At 34.3% G+C, this 14620-nt stretch overlaps 1 protein-coding gene across 1 annotated transcript; it reads left to right on the top strand.

Moving 5' to 3' along the window:
• Nucleotides 1-2995: 2995 nt before the first annotated feature.
• Nucleotides 2996-14247, top strand: LOC139513319 (uncharacterized). The gene is made up of 7 exons (XM_071301711.1): nt 2996-3226; nt 4347-4434; nt 8389-8516; nt 9327-9411; nt 12783-12922; nt 13448-13574; nt 14032-14247. The coding sequence occupies exons 1-7, from the start codon at nt 3069-3071 to the stop codon at nt 14092-14094; spliced, it is 789 nt and encodes a 262-aa protein (XP_071157812.1). The 5' UTR covers nt 2996-3068; the 3' UTR covers nt 14095-14247.
• Nucleotides 14248-14620: the final 373 nt, after the last annotated feature.

Below are 14620 nucleotides of genomic sequence, written 5' to 3'. Positions count from 1 at the left end.
TTCCCTGCTTTATTGAACCGTGTATTTTATCTATAATTGTAAAGTGTCCTTGATTAAGAGAGATATACATGTGTCCTTAGATTGATTTAAACTTATTATATAACTGCGTAGTCTTGTCGTAGTTGTTGACCTTTTGACTCTGATAACCACGCATACGGGAAACAATCCCTTATGAAGAAAAGTGGATTTTTAAAAGTCATAGATTAACATATGGTAGTGTTTACGAAAATTCTTAAAAAGCGAAAAAATATTTAACACTGCTGAAATAGAAATAATATATCAAGTTTATTGAATGCGCTGTTACTAAAAAGATTACTTTTAACATGTGCACAACAACTACGAAAGTTATTTGCATTGTTCATCCTTTCAAGGGCAATAACTCCTTACTCACTCATCTACTTTTTTCTGCATCTCGGCAATTTTGTAGATCATGTAGCCTTTCCTGATGTCTTCCACTAGAAATTTTCTCATTTTTTTCCAAGATGCCTCGAGTTACACTGGTTTGTAATGTAATAATCTGTTTTTTTCTCCATTTCTTCTTATGTGTTCCATCAAAAGTAATTATTTTAAATACTAGTATATCGTAATTTCCTTGGTGTTTTTTCTCTCTGTATTTTGGATTTGTTGAAAAAAAAACTATATATGTTCTCTTACGCGTCATTCGATAGTCCGTTATTAGAGATGCTAAAAATTCCAGCAAAGTGAATGCATAATCCTATTTTCTATCGTTATGAATTTTAGTATAAGAAAGAGATTTTAGAGTACATTCTAATTGTTGAGGTTGTGACACTGACATTTTCTTTGTTAAATAATTGAGAATATGCTAAAAATAAAAAAAAACTTGATAATGAATCTATTTATCAGAGGGCATTACCCATCTATGTTTAGTTAATGTTGGACATATGTTCAAAAGGTTAAACCCGGGAAGCAAACTGATTGCAGTCTAGCAAAAGCTGCTGTGACCTTCACATTTGGCCTATTAATCCGAAAATCAAAACGAGTGTGCCTCATTTTATGGGGCTTTTCAACCCATTTTTTGAGAACGTTAGACGATAACATCGGTAAATGCTTAGTTTACCAACATTTCAAAAAGGGGTGGCCACTTACGATGTGCGAGACGCTAGAGTAGACCATTATTTTAAAAGAGGGACGAAAGATATCAGAGGTACAGTCAAACTCATAAATCGAAAATAAACTGACAACGCCATGGCTTCATGATATATGACAAGCTCAAGAAATTGAGATTAAATAAATAACAAGGTTACTGATTGAATCGTAAGTAGTTCACAGAAGAGATTAAAACAACAATCAGATCAGATATTTATAAAATGTATTTATCTATCATTGAAATAGCTTAAAATCACTACAGATTAATGTATTATATGTTATGTCAACAAATACATCATAGGGTATTGCTTTATTTAAAATATATGTAAAGGGTGGATGTTTCAGCTGCTCACCAATACTTAGAAAGGATTGAATTGTCCTTCTATGATATTACAAAGGAGAGGCGTAAGATACCAAAGGTACAGTCAAACTCATAGATCGAAAATAGACAGACAACGCCAGGGCTAAAAAAGAAAAGGGACAGACAAATAATAGTACACAAGACACAACATAAAAAACTAAAGACAAAGCAACACGAACACCACCAAACACTGGGGGTGAGGTCAGGTGTTCCGGAAGGGTAAGCAGATTTTGCTCCACATGTGGCACCCATACTACAAATGTTGATGTAACCTTAGTAATCCCGCTGCAAATGTTTGCACCTGTCCTAAGTCAGATATCTGATGTACAGTAGTTGTCGTCTGTTAATGTAGTTTTCTCGTTTTAATATAGATTAGACCGTTGGTTTTCCCGTTTGAATGGTTTTACACTAGTAACTTTTGGGGCCCTTTATAGCTTGTCGTTCGGTGTGAGCCAAGGCTCCTTGGTAAAGGCCGTACCTTGACCTATAATGGTTTACTTTCTTAAATTGTTACTTGGATGGAGATTTGTCTTATTAGCACTCATACCACATCTTCCTATATCTATCAACAAGGTTTTTTTATAACACAATGGGACATTTTCTCGTCACATTTGGTAGTAAAAACGATTTTGAACCCCTATCCCAAGACAGGACCCTTGTCGATTGTTATCTTATGACATGTCTTACTATGATATTTGGAGAATCAGGTATAAATGGCACACATAATAAATAGTATCTATTCAATAACTTTGTTTGTACTCGGGACGATTTAGAGCTCACAATTCGTGTTTTTGGTTTCATTGTCATTGTTGTTTGTGTTGTGTACTGTCTTTTGACATACTAATTAGTACATGTACCAACCATTACTTTATTTTATTCTATTTAATTGAACACACGACGACGAAGTCCATTTTAAAAGTTGTAATCGTTCATTTGTTCAATGGGTTTCCGTAAACCTAAATCATAAATGAAACGTCTAAAGTTAAGCTTGTCGGATTCATATCCTAGACGATTTTATTCGATTACCTTAACATGTGATGAAACATAATTTTCTAGAAACAAACACAAAACAACATACTATTAGAATTTATTATTTGTAAATGATAAATTTAGTATTAAAGTATTTAGCCAATAGAAAACGACAAACAGATTATTTTTTACCAATATTTAAAACAAAAACATGTAAGTTGCAATTACATCTCAAGACTGAATTGAATGAAAACAGAGACAATGCCTGAATTTTCTAAAGGAAAGTTACTATAATTTGTCTCCAGAAATTTATGGAAATTATTACAGTCACAAGTTAAACTCTCCGTTTTAGTGTATTTAGATTCATTAGAGGCAGTCTCATGTCCATACACCTAAAGGATTCTTTAACATAAAACACGGCTGGTATTGCTGTAAAATAATTACCAATTACTTCTTAGATGCAATAGGTAATTTATGAAATGTATAGTGAATTATCATATGTATTTATCATAGTTATCACTATTACAATGCAAATAATAACATGTGATCAATATTGATAATATTTTATTTACACACAGTGCAAGGAAGGGGTGTTCTTAAACACTCTTCCTTTAACAATAATTCTCAAAATATGGAGTATACGTGTGTTTTTTATTTATTACTGTGTTACGTGTGTGTAATATTTGGACAAGATCCCGCGTGTTCTGGCAGAGATCAGTGTTCATGTGTTACTACTGACAATCAAGTTATAGATCTCAGTACATTAGGAAAAACCGATGGAAATGCAATGTAAGTCTCTTCTGCAGATATCATTTTTGGATTTTTAGATTAGTGTTTAAAAGTGAGATTGTATTAATAAATATTTTGTTTGTTTAACAGGCTCTAACGATAAGGTAATTTGTATCACTTCAGAATACAATGTCACATGGGGCCTCAAGTGCTCATTGGTAAATATAAGAAAAGTAGTTTATCTATTGTATCAATAGCTCTTTAACACTGAGTTTGTGATTTCGAACCCCGAACATGGCGAATCGTTTGACTCAAATCTGAATTAACAAGGTTTGCCTATATTCCCTGTCAAAGGTCGTTGTGTTTCTCTTTGCAATACAGCTTCCTTCATCAATCATTTAGGAACGCCACTATATATCCAATAGGTCCGGGCACACAGTTATCGTCCTTTGATTGTCTTTGTCTAGAAATAGTTCTTAGTGTGGAGAGTGTATAACTTACATTTTTTAATACATTTTCCAAATTTGTTTATTATATTTTATGAATGAAATAGTATGTAGTATGTAACGGAATGAAATTAAATGTACGTATAAAAAAAATGTCCGGCGTTAATTTTTAGGTAAAGCAGAGATTTGGTCCAGTTTGAACGATCAAAAATATGTATGTCTGAAGCTGTCAGACCTCATAAACTTAAAATTATCCATATTTTGATTGAGAGCCGAAAGAATTTTCTATAGTTTTTGATATAATTTATCCCAAAAGTAGTACACTACACTGTAAAACTTTTTTGGATAGAGCAGGTGCAATTTAAAATTTGCGTTTTTGTCCCAAATAAATGCACTACGAAATAACTATGTTCTCGGTACAATATTGCTGAAAGTGGTGTTAAACACCAATCAATCAATCATCATAAAATGTTGAACGACTTTTTTATTCAGAGATATTCAAACTGTTTTGAGTCAGCGTGTATTGTGTTCCTTTTTAAAAGATTGAAACCGCTTTAAAAATATTGTATTTTGCTTCCTATGCTTTATTGACCAGTAGAACTTTATAGCAGCCAGAGACAAAAACAGGCTACCTCACGACAAATAGCAGCACGACAAAACAAATTTATAAGATCTTGAAATAGTGTGATTGTACATTAGAAAAAGTAAAAACGATTGGGTTCTTTTACACGTAGGTTTCCAGATTTACAAGCACCAGATGGTTACATGTATTCATACAATCCATGTTACCCGTTCACAGAAATTCAATGTGTTGACCAGGCAGTAAGTATACTTAATTAGGCAAAATATATGTAGGAAGGCCGCCATTGACTGGATTCCAGATAAGCATATTCTCGATTTGCTCCAAGACATCCAATCAATTTATTCCGAAGGTTAAAGTAGATTGCTTGTGTCCTTGAAACCATACAACATCTTATTTATGTCTAAACCTATTACATAATTATTTACAAAAAAAATAAGGAGATGTGGTTTGTTTGACAATAAGACATTTGTCAAACAGAGCCCAAAAGACAAAGATGTAAACAGCTATCGTTGTTCTGTTAAATGCCAAATTGGATCAGACACAGCTAAATTTTTGTTCAATTTTTGAACTTCTAATAGTCTATTTTTTGTGGAAACAAAAACCGTTACAATCGAAGAACGGAAGGCCGAAATACAAGTGATAAGTAAGGCTTATATCAGCCATTTTTGCTAGATTTTTTTTTAAAACAAATTAGTGTATATCATTTTTTTGCCAATTAAGTTTATAAATTAGCTCTCTTTTGCGGCGGTCACACATAGCTGATTATTGAGACCGTTTTAGATTAGACAGCGCAACGACATGAAAATTGAAAAAAAAGTCTTATACGTTCGTAATAGAGTCATATGGATCGAGAAGGGTACAAATAGGTCGGATAATCACTTCAAATAGTTAGGTTCTTCCCGTAACAATCGGGAAATTCAGCTAAATTTCTCTTACTAGTCGGATTTCAATCGTTAGTATGCTGTGACATATTCCACTGTATCGGATCAAAATCGTAAAACTGTTCTGTGTTGTCTAAATGATGTCCTGTTGTCTAAATGATGTCCTGTTGACCTTGTCGAACGTTTTTCGTCTGCGTTGGTTCACTTCATTGTCTCTGTCTAGTCACTGTTGTATCTCTGTCTGGTCACTGTTGTATCTCTGTCTAGTCACTGTTGTATCTCTGTCTAGTCACTGTTGTATCTCTGTCTAGTCACTGTTGTATCTCTGTCTGGTCACTGTTGTATCTCTGTCTAGTCACTGTTGTATCTCTGTCTAGTCACTGTTGTATCTCTGTCTGGTCACTGTTGTATCTCTGTCTAGTCACTGTTGTATCTCTGTCTAGTCACTGTTGTATCTCTGTCTAGTCACTGTTGTACCTCTGTCTAGTCACTGTTGTATCTCTGTCTAGTCACTGTTGTATCTCTGTCTAGTCACTGTTGTATCTCTGTCTAGTCACTGTTGTATCTCTGTCTAGTCACTGTTGTATCTCTGTCTAGTCACTGTTGTATCTCTGTCTGGTCACTGTTGTATCTCTGTCTAGTCACTGTTGTATCTCTGTCTGGTCACTGTTGTATCTCTGTCTAGTCACTGTTGTATCTCTGTCTAGTCACTGTTGTATCTCTGTCGGGACGTTTCTTGAACAATAGCTGTTGTCATACTTGGATATTAAAAGGTTTTACATTTCCCAGGGCCGTAACTACATTGAGGCATATGAGGCAAATGCCTCATGTAAACAAAAATAAAATGAAACAAAATTGTTTTCACGGAAAGTGTCTTACAAGAATCAAGTTCTCTTCACTCTCTGGTGTATCCCCTGGATGTTTTTCGTTGTCCATGTTTCTATTTTCCTATTAGTTTTCAGAGTTGATGGTCTATTGTTTGTACTTCTGTGTTCCGGGTTTGTCTTTTGTTCATTTATTGTCCTACTTTATGACTATAGTCTGAGCGTTGATTTTCATTTGTAAACGTGGTCTTGCAATGTTGCCACCGATGTCCAGAATTGTGCGAGAAACATATTTTAAGAACATGCGATGCTACTCAGTGGACACAAAAAAAAAATGTCCTTTCTGCATGGATAATTGAAATTGATATCAAAGAATACAAAACAGTTTGTTTTATTGTAGATAAAACTAGATAGCTGACATGGTTTGAATTAAAGTAAGGTCACATTATTCCCGGTATCAAAAAATTTGAAGGAAAAAAACAAGGTATTGCCATATATGACCTTTTACACTGAAAGGTTAAACTTGCATTACGTCGTGTTGGGACCCTTTAACAAATAATAAAGGCAGGGCCGTAACTACATTGAGGCAAATGAGGCAAATGCCTCATGTAAAAAATTTCAAAAAAAAAAAAAAATGAAACATAAGGTTTTTTTCATATCAAATTGTTTTCACGAAAAGTGTCTTGCAAGTAGCAAGATCTCTTCACTCTCTGGTGTATCCCCTGGATGTTTTTCGTTATCCATGTTTTTATTTTCCTTTTAGTTTTCAGAGTTGATGGTCTATTGTTTGTACTTCTGTGTTTCGGGTTTGTCTTTTGTTCATTTATTGTCCTACTTTATGACTATAGCCTGAACGTTGATTTTCATTTGTAAACGTGGTTTTGCAGTGTTGCATGTCCACCGATGTCCAGAATTGTGCGAGAAATATATTCTAAGAACATGCGATGCTACTCAGTGGACACAAACAAAATGTCCTTTCTGCAAGGATAATTGAAATTGATACCAAAGAATACAAAACAGTGTGTTTTCTTGTAAATAAAACTAGATAGCTGACATGGTTTGAATTAAAGTAAGGTCACATATTTCCCGGTTTTCAAATAATTTGAAGAAAAAAAACAAGGTATTGCCATATATGACCTTTTACATTGAAAGGTTAAACTTGCATTAAGTCGTGTTGAGACCCTTTAACAGATAATAAAGGAGTATGGGGACATAATCGCACACAAAGTCAATGCATGGAAAAAATACAAATGATCAATGGTCAAAGTTTGTGTTCAGTACTCTCCATCTTGATAGTTGCCGGATGGTCTTCAACAATACTTATAAAGAATCATTAATACCGTAAAAGATCGTAAAACAAGGTGAAGATGGTCCCTATAGTGTAGACTTAAGCAGTACTAGTACTTAAAGTATAATACTTCAATGTCACCATATTTAAATCTAGTCATAAAAAATCACCAATGTCTAATCACAATACAAGACAAGAACAGACAGACAGACAGACAGACAGATACGGTATTAACAATTATGAGAATTACGATTTTTGCTTTATCCTACATATCGGTCTTTTAATGTTGTCTCTAATACCTAAAAGTCTTAAATTACAATGAATCTTTGTTTTTGCTTTGGGACCTGATTGTCGAAAAAAATATCTAAAAATTAATTAAGCCGTTTCAATGCAGAAAGACTCTGGGAAACGCTCAGAATGCACGATTTAGCGTTATTTTTCTCAGAGCTTCTCGCCCAAATCCGCTCGGCGAATATATTTTGCCTCACTATTAAAAGAGGCTAGTTACGGCCCTGAAAGGAGTATGGGGACATAATCGCACACAAAGTCAAAGCATAGAAAAAATACAAATGATCAATGGTCAAAGTTTGTGTTCCTGCTCTTTATCTTGATAGTTGCCGGATGGTCTTCAACAATACTTTTAATGAATCATTAATACCGTAAAAGATCGTAAAACAAGGTGAAGATGGTCCCTAGTGTGGACTTAAGCAGTACTAGTATAATACTACAATGCCACTATATTTGAATCTAGTCATAAAAAAATCACCAAAGTCTAATCACAATACAAGACAAGAACAGACAGACAGATACGGTATTAATAGTGATGAGAATTACGATATTTGCTTTATCCTACATATCGGTCTTTTAATGTTGTCTCTAATACCTAAAAGTCTTAAATTACAATGAATCTTTGTTTTTGCTTTGGGACCTGATTGTCGAAAAAATATCTTAAAATTAATTAAGCCGTTTCAATGCAATAAAGAGTCTGGGAAACGCTCAGAATGCATGATTTTGCGTTATTTTTCTCAGAGCTTCTGGGGGCCTTAAGCGGCCCCCAGACCCCTCGCCCAAATTTTTTTCGCCTCGTTCCGCTCACTTTTTAAAGAGGCTAGTTACGGCCCTGTTTCCGGCCACGAATCACAGGATCTTGTTTGATTCCTCTTTTGCATTATAAAATTTCTTATGAAAGTTATTTTGAAGGTTTGCCAAGTTCCAGTAGACAGAACCACATCTTATCCGGCTGGAGATGCTGTTTCCGCTGTGTTCTCAAACGATGGCATCAATAACCGTATTACATATTCTTCTACAGATGGCGCTGGCACTACAAGGTTGCTGTAGTACTTATTACATTGTAGTTACATGTTGCGTGATCTTTGTCTTACGTTTATTCATCGTGTTTTATCTTTTATTCAAATATATGATACAAATGATCGCATATAGATTACCAAAAAATTGTAAAAAATTGAACTGACCACACAAACCACTAAAACCGTCCAAAACAAAATAGACGAACAGAGAAAACAATGATGAACAACAAATAGTCACGATAGATTCACCTGGTAAAGTCATAAACTGTGGTTGGAGTATGCCAGTAAGCGTGCGTAATAGCAACTGCATTTGTCTTTCAAGACCATTTGTCGTTGAAGTACATGTGTTTAATTGCCAATACTAAAAGTGAATAGTCGTAAAATCAATTAAAGAAACACCATGTCAAAACTAAACCATTATGATATCCTAATATGTGCTGAAAAAAATCGGCAAACCTTTTCGTGTATATTCTTCTGGTTTCTGGAAATTTCGTAGTACAAAACCAGTACATCTGATCTGAACAAAAGCAAATATGCATTCCTGTTTTAATTTCATTTATTTATTTTATTGTACAACAGAATTTCAACAAAGGTTTAACAGTGATCATAACTTGCGCTCATTAAGCTATCATTATTTACCAAATTTATTCACATATTTCACAAATTGATACAGTTATTCGTAGGAACTATTTTGTTTAATATGTACTTCTTTATTTTATGTTCTTTCTTACTATAGACCAAAATTAGTAACTCTACACCTCTTAGAAAGTGGTGTTTCTCTTATCACCTCCAATGCCATACATATTTCAACCAATTATATTATTGTTTCAGGCAATCACAAGTAACACTTATATGTGATCCTAGTGCGAGTACTCCAGTAATGGCACCTCTGGGCGAACAAGGAAGCAGCATATATGTATGTAATCTTCAAATTGTTGATTAGATATATATTGATTAATGAATATGAATATAATTTGGTTACTTAAGAAAAAGATCATCTGTGACATGTCGTTACTATGATAAATATATTGATAAAGAAGGAATGCTATTTTGCGAGAACCGCGGGACGGAATCAAAACCTGGTTGAGAAAGTAGCTGACACAAGGTTGCTTGATTGTCTCCCTCTATTTAATGTGCCTGGGTGAGAAAGTAGCTAACACAAGGTTGCTTGATTGTCTCCCTCTATTTAATGTGAGAGAGTAGCTGACACAAGGTTGCTTGATTGTCTACCTCTATTTAATGTGAGAGAGTAGCTGACACAAGGTTGCTTGATTGTCTCCCTCTATTTAATGTGAGAGAGTAGCTGACACAAGGTTGCTTGATTGTCTCCCTCTATTTAATGTGAGAGAGTAGCTGACACAAGGTTGCTTGATTGTCTCCCTCTATTTAATGTGAGAGAGTAGCTGACACAAGGTTGCTTGATTGTCTCCCTCTATTTAATGTGCCTGGGTGAGAAAGTAGCTGACACAAGGTTGCTTGATTGTCTCCCTCTATTTAATGTGCCTGGGTGAGAAAGTAGCTGACACAAGGTTTCTTGATTGTCTCCCTCTATTTAATGTGCCTGGGTGAGAAAGTAGCTGACACAAGGTTTCTTGATTGTCTCCCTCTATTTAATGTGCCTGGGTGAGAAATTAGCTAACACAAGGTTGCTTGATTGTCTCCCTCTATTTAATGTGAGAGAGTAGCTGACACAAGGTTGCTTTATTGTCTACCTCTATTTAATGTGCCTGGGTGAGAAAGTAGCTGACACAAGGTTGCTTGATTGTCTCCCTCTATTTAATGTGCCTGGGTGAGAAAGTAGCTGACACAAGGTTGCTTGATTGTCTCCCTCTATTTAATGTGCCTGGGTACGAAAGTAGCTGACACAAGGTTTCTTAATTGTCTCCCTCTATTTAATGTGCCTGGATGAGAAAGTAGCTGACACAAGGTTTCTTGATTGTCTCCCTCTATTTAATGTGCCTGGGTGAGAAATTAGCTAACACAAGGTTGCTTGATTGTCTCCCTCTATTTAATGTGAGAGAGTAGCTGACACAAGGTTGCTTTATTGTCTACCTCTATTTGATGTGCCTGGGTGAGAAAGTAGCTGACACAAGGTTGCTTGATTGTCTCCCTCTATTTAATGTGCCTGGGTGAGAAAGTAGCTGACACAAGGTTGCTTGATTGTCTCCCTCTATTTAATGTGCCTGGGTACGAAAGTAGCTGACACAAGGTTTCTTAATTGTCTCTGTATATTTAATGTGCCTGGGTATTCAAAGTAGCTGACACAAGGTTGCTTGATTGTCTCTCTCTATTTAATGTGCCTGGAGACTGAAAGTTTACATACCCCGACTAGCAATATACACCTCTTTGCTGTTATGTTATGTTATAGTACTTTTGAAGAAACTCATTATCGAATTTATTCTAAAGACATCAAATTAAGAAGGTTATTTTCTTTGTTGAGAAGTAAAAATGTAACTGCTTCTCGAAAATGACTCTGTAGTCAACAATTAGATGTTTGTAATCCTTGTTACAGATACTTGTAACACAATTCAAACGAGAAAACTAACAGCCTAATGTATTTACAAAATTATGATCGAAACAAGAATGTCCATACTACACGGATGCCCCACTCGCACTATCATTTCTATGTTCAGTGGACCGTAATTTTGGGGTCAAAACTATAATTTGGAATTAAAATTAGAAAGATCATATCTTATGGAACATGTGTACGAAGTTTCAAGTTGATTTGACTGTAACTTCATCAAAAAACTACCTTGACTAAAAACTTTAACCAAAACTAACCACAAACTTGCATTATCATTTTCTATGTTCAGTGGATCGTGAAATTGGGGTTAAAAATCTAATTTGGCATTTAATTTAGAAAGATCATATCATAGGGAACATGTGTACCATGTTTCAAGTTGGACTTCAGCTTCATCAAAAACTACCTTGACTAAAAACTTTAAGCTGAAGCGGGACAGACGAACGAACAGACGAACCCAGAGACAAGAAAACATAATGCCCCTCTACTATCGTAGGTGGGGCATAAATCAAATATATATAACACAGCTACAACTGACAATCACTGAATTACAGGCTCCTAGTCATTGTACCGTATATAGATTTTGTGTCATGGATAGAGGCCATCTATCACTTTTTTTTATTAGATTTAGAAAAAAAAACGCTTCAATTGTTTAATTTTGTGTTGCTCTAAATAACATACAAATAATTAGATATAAGAAGATGTGGTATGAGCGCCAATGAGACAACTCTCCATCCAAGTCACAATTTGTATAAGTAAACCATTATAGGTCAAAGTACGGTCTTTAACACGGAACATTGGCTTACATCGAACAGCAAGATATAAAGGGTCCCAAAAATGACTAGTGTAAAACCATTCAAACGGGAAAACCAACGATCTAATCTATATAAAAAACGAGAAACACTTATGAACCACATCAACAAACGACAACTACTGAACATAAGATTCCTGACTTAGGACAGGTGCAAACAAATGCAGCGGGTTTACACGTTTTAATAGGTATCAATCTTCATCCTTATCTGAATCAATAGTGTAACATCACAAGATAGAAAGACGAACTATAAAATATCAATTGAAATGGCTTAACTCAATCAAAAGACATATTATCATCACTAGTGAACATACACTGCACGAAAGTTTACATTAGAACATCTGAAAAGCTACATACAATTTATTTTCTATTTACTTCCCACTGCAGCAAACCAAACTGAGTATTAATTAACACGAAAACAGTACATTAAACTTACCAAAAAAAGGAAAATACTCGTATTCAGTTGCAATTTAAAGATCAGATTCGGGCTTTTTGAAAATAAGATAACGAACAAGAAAGTCCTATAAACTCATGATGCTGATTTGTATGCTCATATTTAGAAGAAAAAAACTTCCATCAAGGCTGGGATGAGAACAAACGTTTGAAAGGCCAAACATCAAAACCAAATGAGTCTTTACAGAAGAGCCATGTATTTGTACATAGGGCAACTACATCCGAGGGAGTAGTATTTTTAGTTCAATTATAGATTTACACAAAATCGAATACCCATGAACATTCATCATTATTATTAGTACATGATTTGTAGTGTGTTTTGTTAAACATGTTTTATTTATATTCAAGAGTTAAATCGCTTGAACATTTGCTTTCAAACATTTAAATCTTTGTTTACTTTTTTCAAACTTCTAATTAGTAATAATGGCTAGTTTGTCTTTCTGATGTGTTTACAGCTTAATTTGTATTTTGCTTTTGCCACAATAAATCAATTGTCTTTCAGTACTTAACATTGACTTCGAAATGTTGTTGCCCTGGTGGGTGTGCCGATGGTCCTCCGCCGACTGGTCCTGGTCCAACGAAGAAACCCGGAGAAGCAGGAGAAATTGATGGTCTAAGTATAGGCAGTATTCTTTGTATTGTGTAAGCTTATTACTTATAAATACGTGCATTTATACATAATCAACAGCTGCACCAAGTGCGCATTATATCCCTTATTGTGAATATTGAAATCGTTGCAAGAATAAAATGGTGTATTTGGAAGGGGTGTAATCAAATATAAAGCGTATCTGAGTTTTCGTACGGAATGTGTACGGAAGGACGGACGGGCGAACATTAGTATACCATTAATATGGCCCGTCGGTTCGACTGGCGTTTAAAATTTGACGTTTCTGTTAAATTTATACACAACTATTTTGGTTGTTAACACGGTTATCCTGAACTTTCAGTGAGGTGTGAGCGTTCGCTCTATGTTGAAGATCTCATTTTGTGACTTGGAGATTAAGAATATTAATAACGCTGTTCCCTTGACTTTGGTTTTGTTCTGGGCGTATAGAGACTTTGTGTAACGAAACAATCGTCATATATATAAAACTATCCATAATGATTGGTTGCTACATGTAAATCGTTTAAAATAATTATAAATGCTGTTTATCTTTATTTGTCTAGAGTCCTGTGTGTTGGTGTTGTTTACTTGATCGGAGGAGTTTTGTTCATGAAATTTGGAAAGCAGGCATCAGGGGCTGATTTAATGCCTAACAAACAATTCTGGACAGGCGTTCCTACAAATATAAAGGTATTGTATATATATGTACATTAGTACAAAATTCATGTATATTATTTTTATTTTCTGTAAACGGTATAATGATCGAGAGACGTTTCACTTTAATTAAGTTTATTTTTACAAAGACAATCCTTTACCTTATCAGGAACATATACATGTATATAGATATACTGTTCCCTGATCTTATTAAATCTGTTTTTGTAAAGTATTGTCTTCCCGTACTCTTATTGGTCAATAGGTTTTCCGTATACAGTTACCTTAACCTCTTTTAGAGCTTCCGAAACTACATGTAGTGCAAGTGAAAGAGGGGAATGTGTAAGGACAACATGCACATGTATATATGAGTTCTGTTTTAAATATAAGGCTTTTTGGTTTTAACTTTATTATTATATTTTTATTAACAGTTATTTCATTTGTAAAATGTAAGAGTTTGGATTAATTTCTAGTTTTAATGTTTTTTTGTTTGCAGACTGGATTCCAGTTCACATATGGCAAAGTCCGCGGGAAGTCATCTGAATACAATTCGATATGATAGATTTGTTGCGTTAATTAATAAGGACATACTGCATTATACTGTTGTTATAATTTTGTACATTTCAGCTTTGATAAATATTTTTGTGTTTCATTTTACGAACTACATCTTTATACTTGAAGGTTACGTGCAATAAAACGATGATGTTATATATTCCTTATATCAGATTATGAGATGATAAATTGTACTTAATATTAAAATAATGCACTTATTTCTTTCACATTCTAAAATATTATTCTGTAGCGTTAAATTAAAGTTTCCGAGTATTTTCACACCAATTTTTCTCTTTTGATGTTTTGTTGTAACTGATACAACACAACACCAAACATCTTTGACTTATCATATTAAAGTGGTTCTCATGAACCTGATGTTATAAAAAAAAACCTTAAACATTTGAACTGAGGAAATATTTCAAAGTCAATAGAACATGTTTGGGGTGATGACAAATAATACATTTTTAAAAGCGATAGAAATGAGATGTACCAATAACATTTCAAATTCATACCAAATATTTTTGACTTACAAA

This window comes from Mytilus edulis, chromosome 2 (genome assembly GCF_963676685.1).
Source record: "Mytilus edulis chromosome 2, xbMytEdul2.2, whole genome shotgun sequence".
Classification (NCBI taxonomy): domain Eukaryota; kingdom Metazoa; phylum Mollusca; class Bivalvia; order Mytilida; family Mytilidae; genus Mytilus; species Mytilus edulis.
The sequence above is the reverse complement of the archived record's forward strand: the minus strand, read 5'-3'. Positions and strand labels throughout refer to the sequence as shown.

Excerpts from the sequence above, each read along its gene's own strand:
- LOC139513319 (XM_071301711.1), top strand. The coding sequence starts at position 3,069 with ATGGAGTATACGTGTGTTTTTTATTTATTACTGTGTTACGTGTGTGTA. Across the intron at positions 4,435-8,388 it reads TTCAATGTGTTGACCAGGCA|GTTTGCCAAGTTCCAGTAGA; the intron begins GTAAGTATACTT and ends GTTATTTTGAAG. Across the intron at positions 12,923-13,447 it reads GGCAGTATTCTTTGTATTGT|AGTCCTGTGTGTTGGTGTTG; the intron begins GTAAGCTTATTA and ends TTATTTGTCTAG.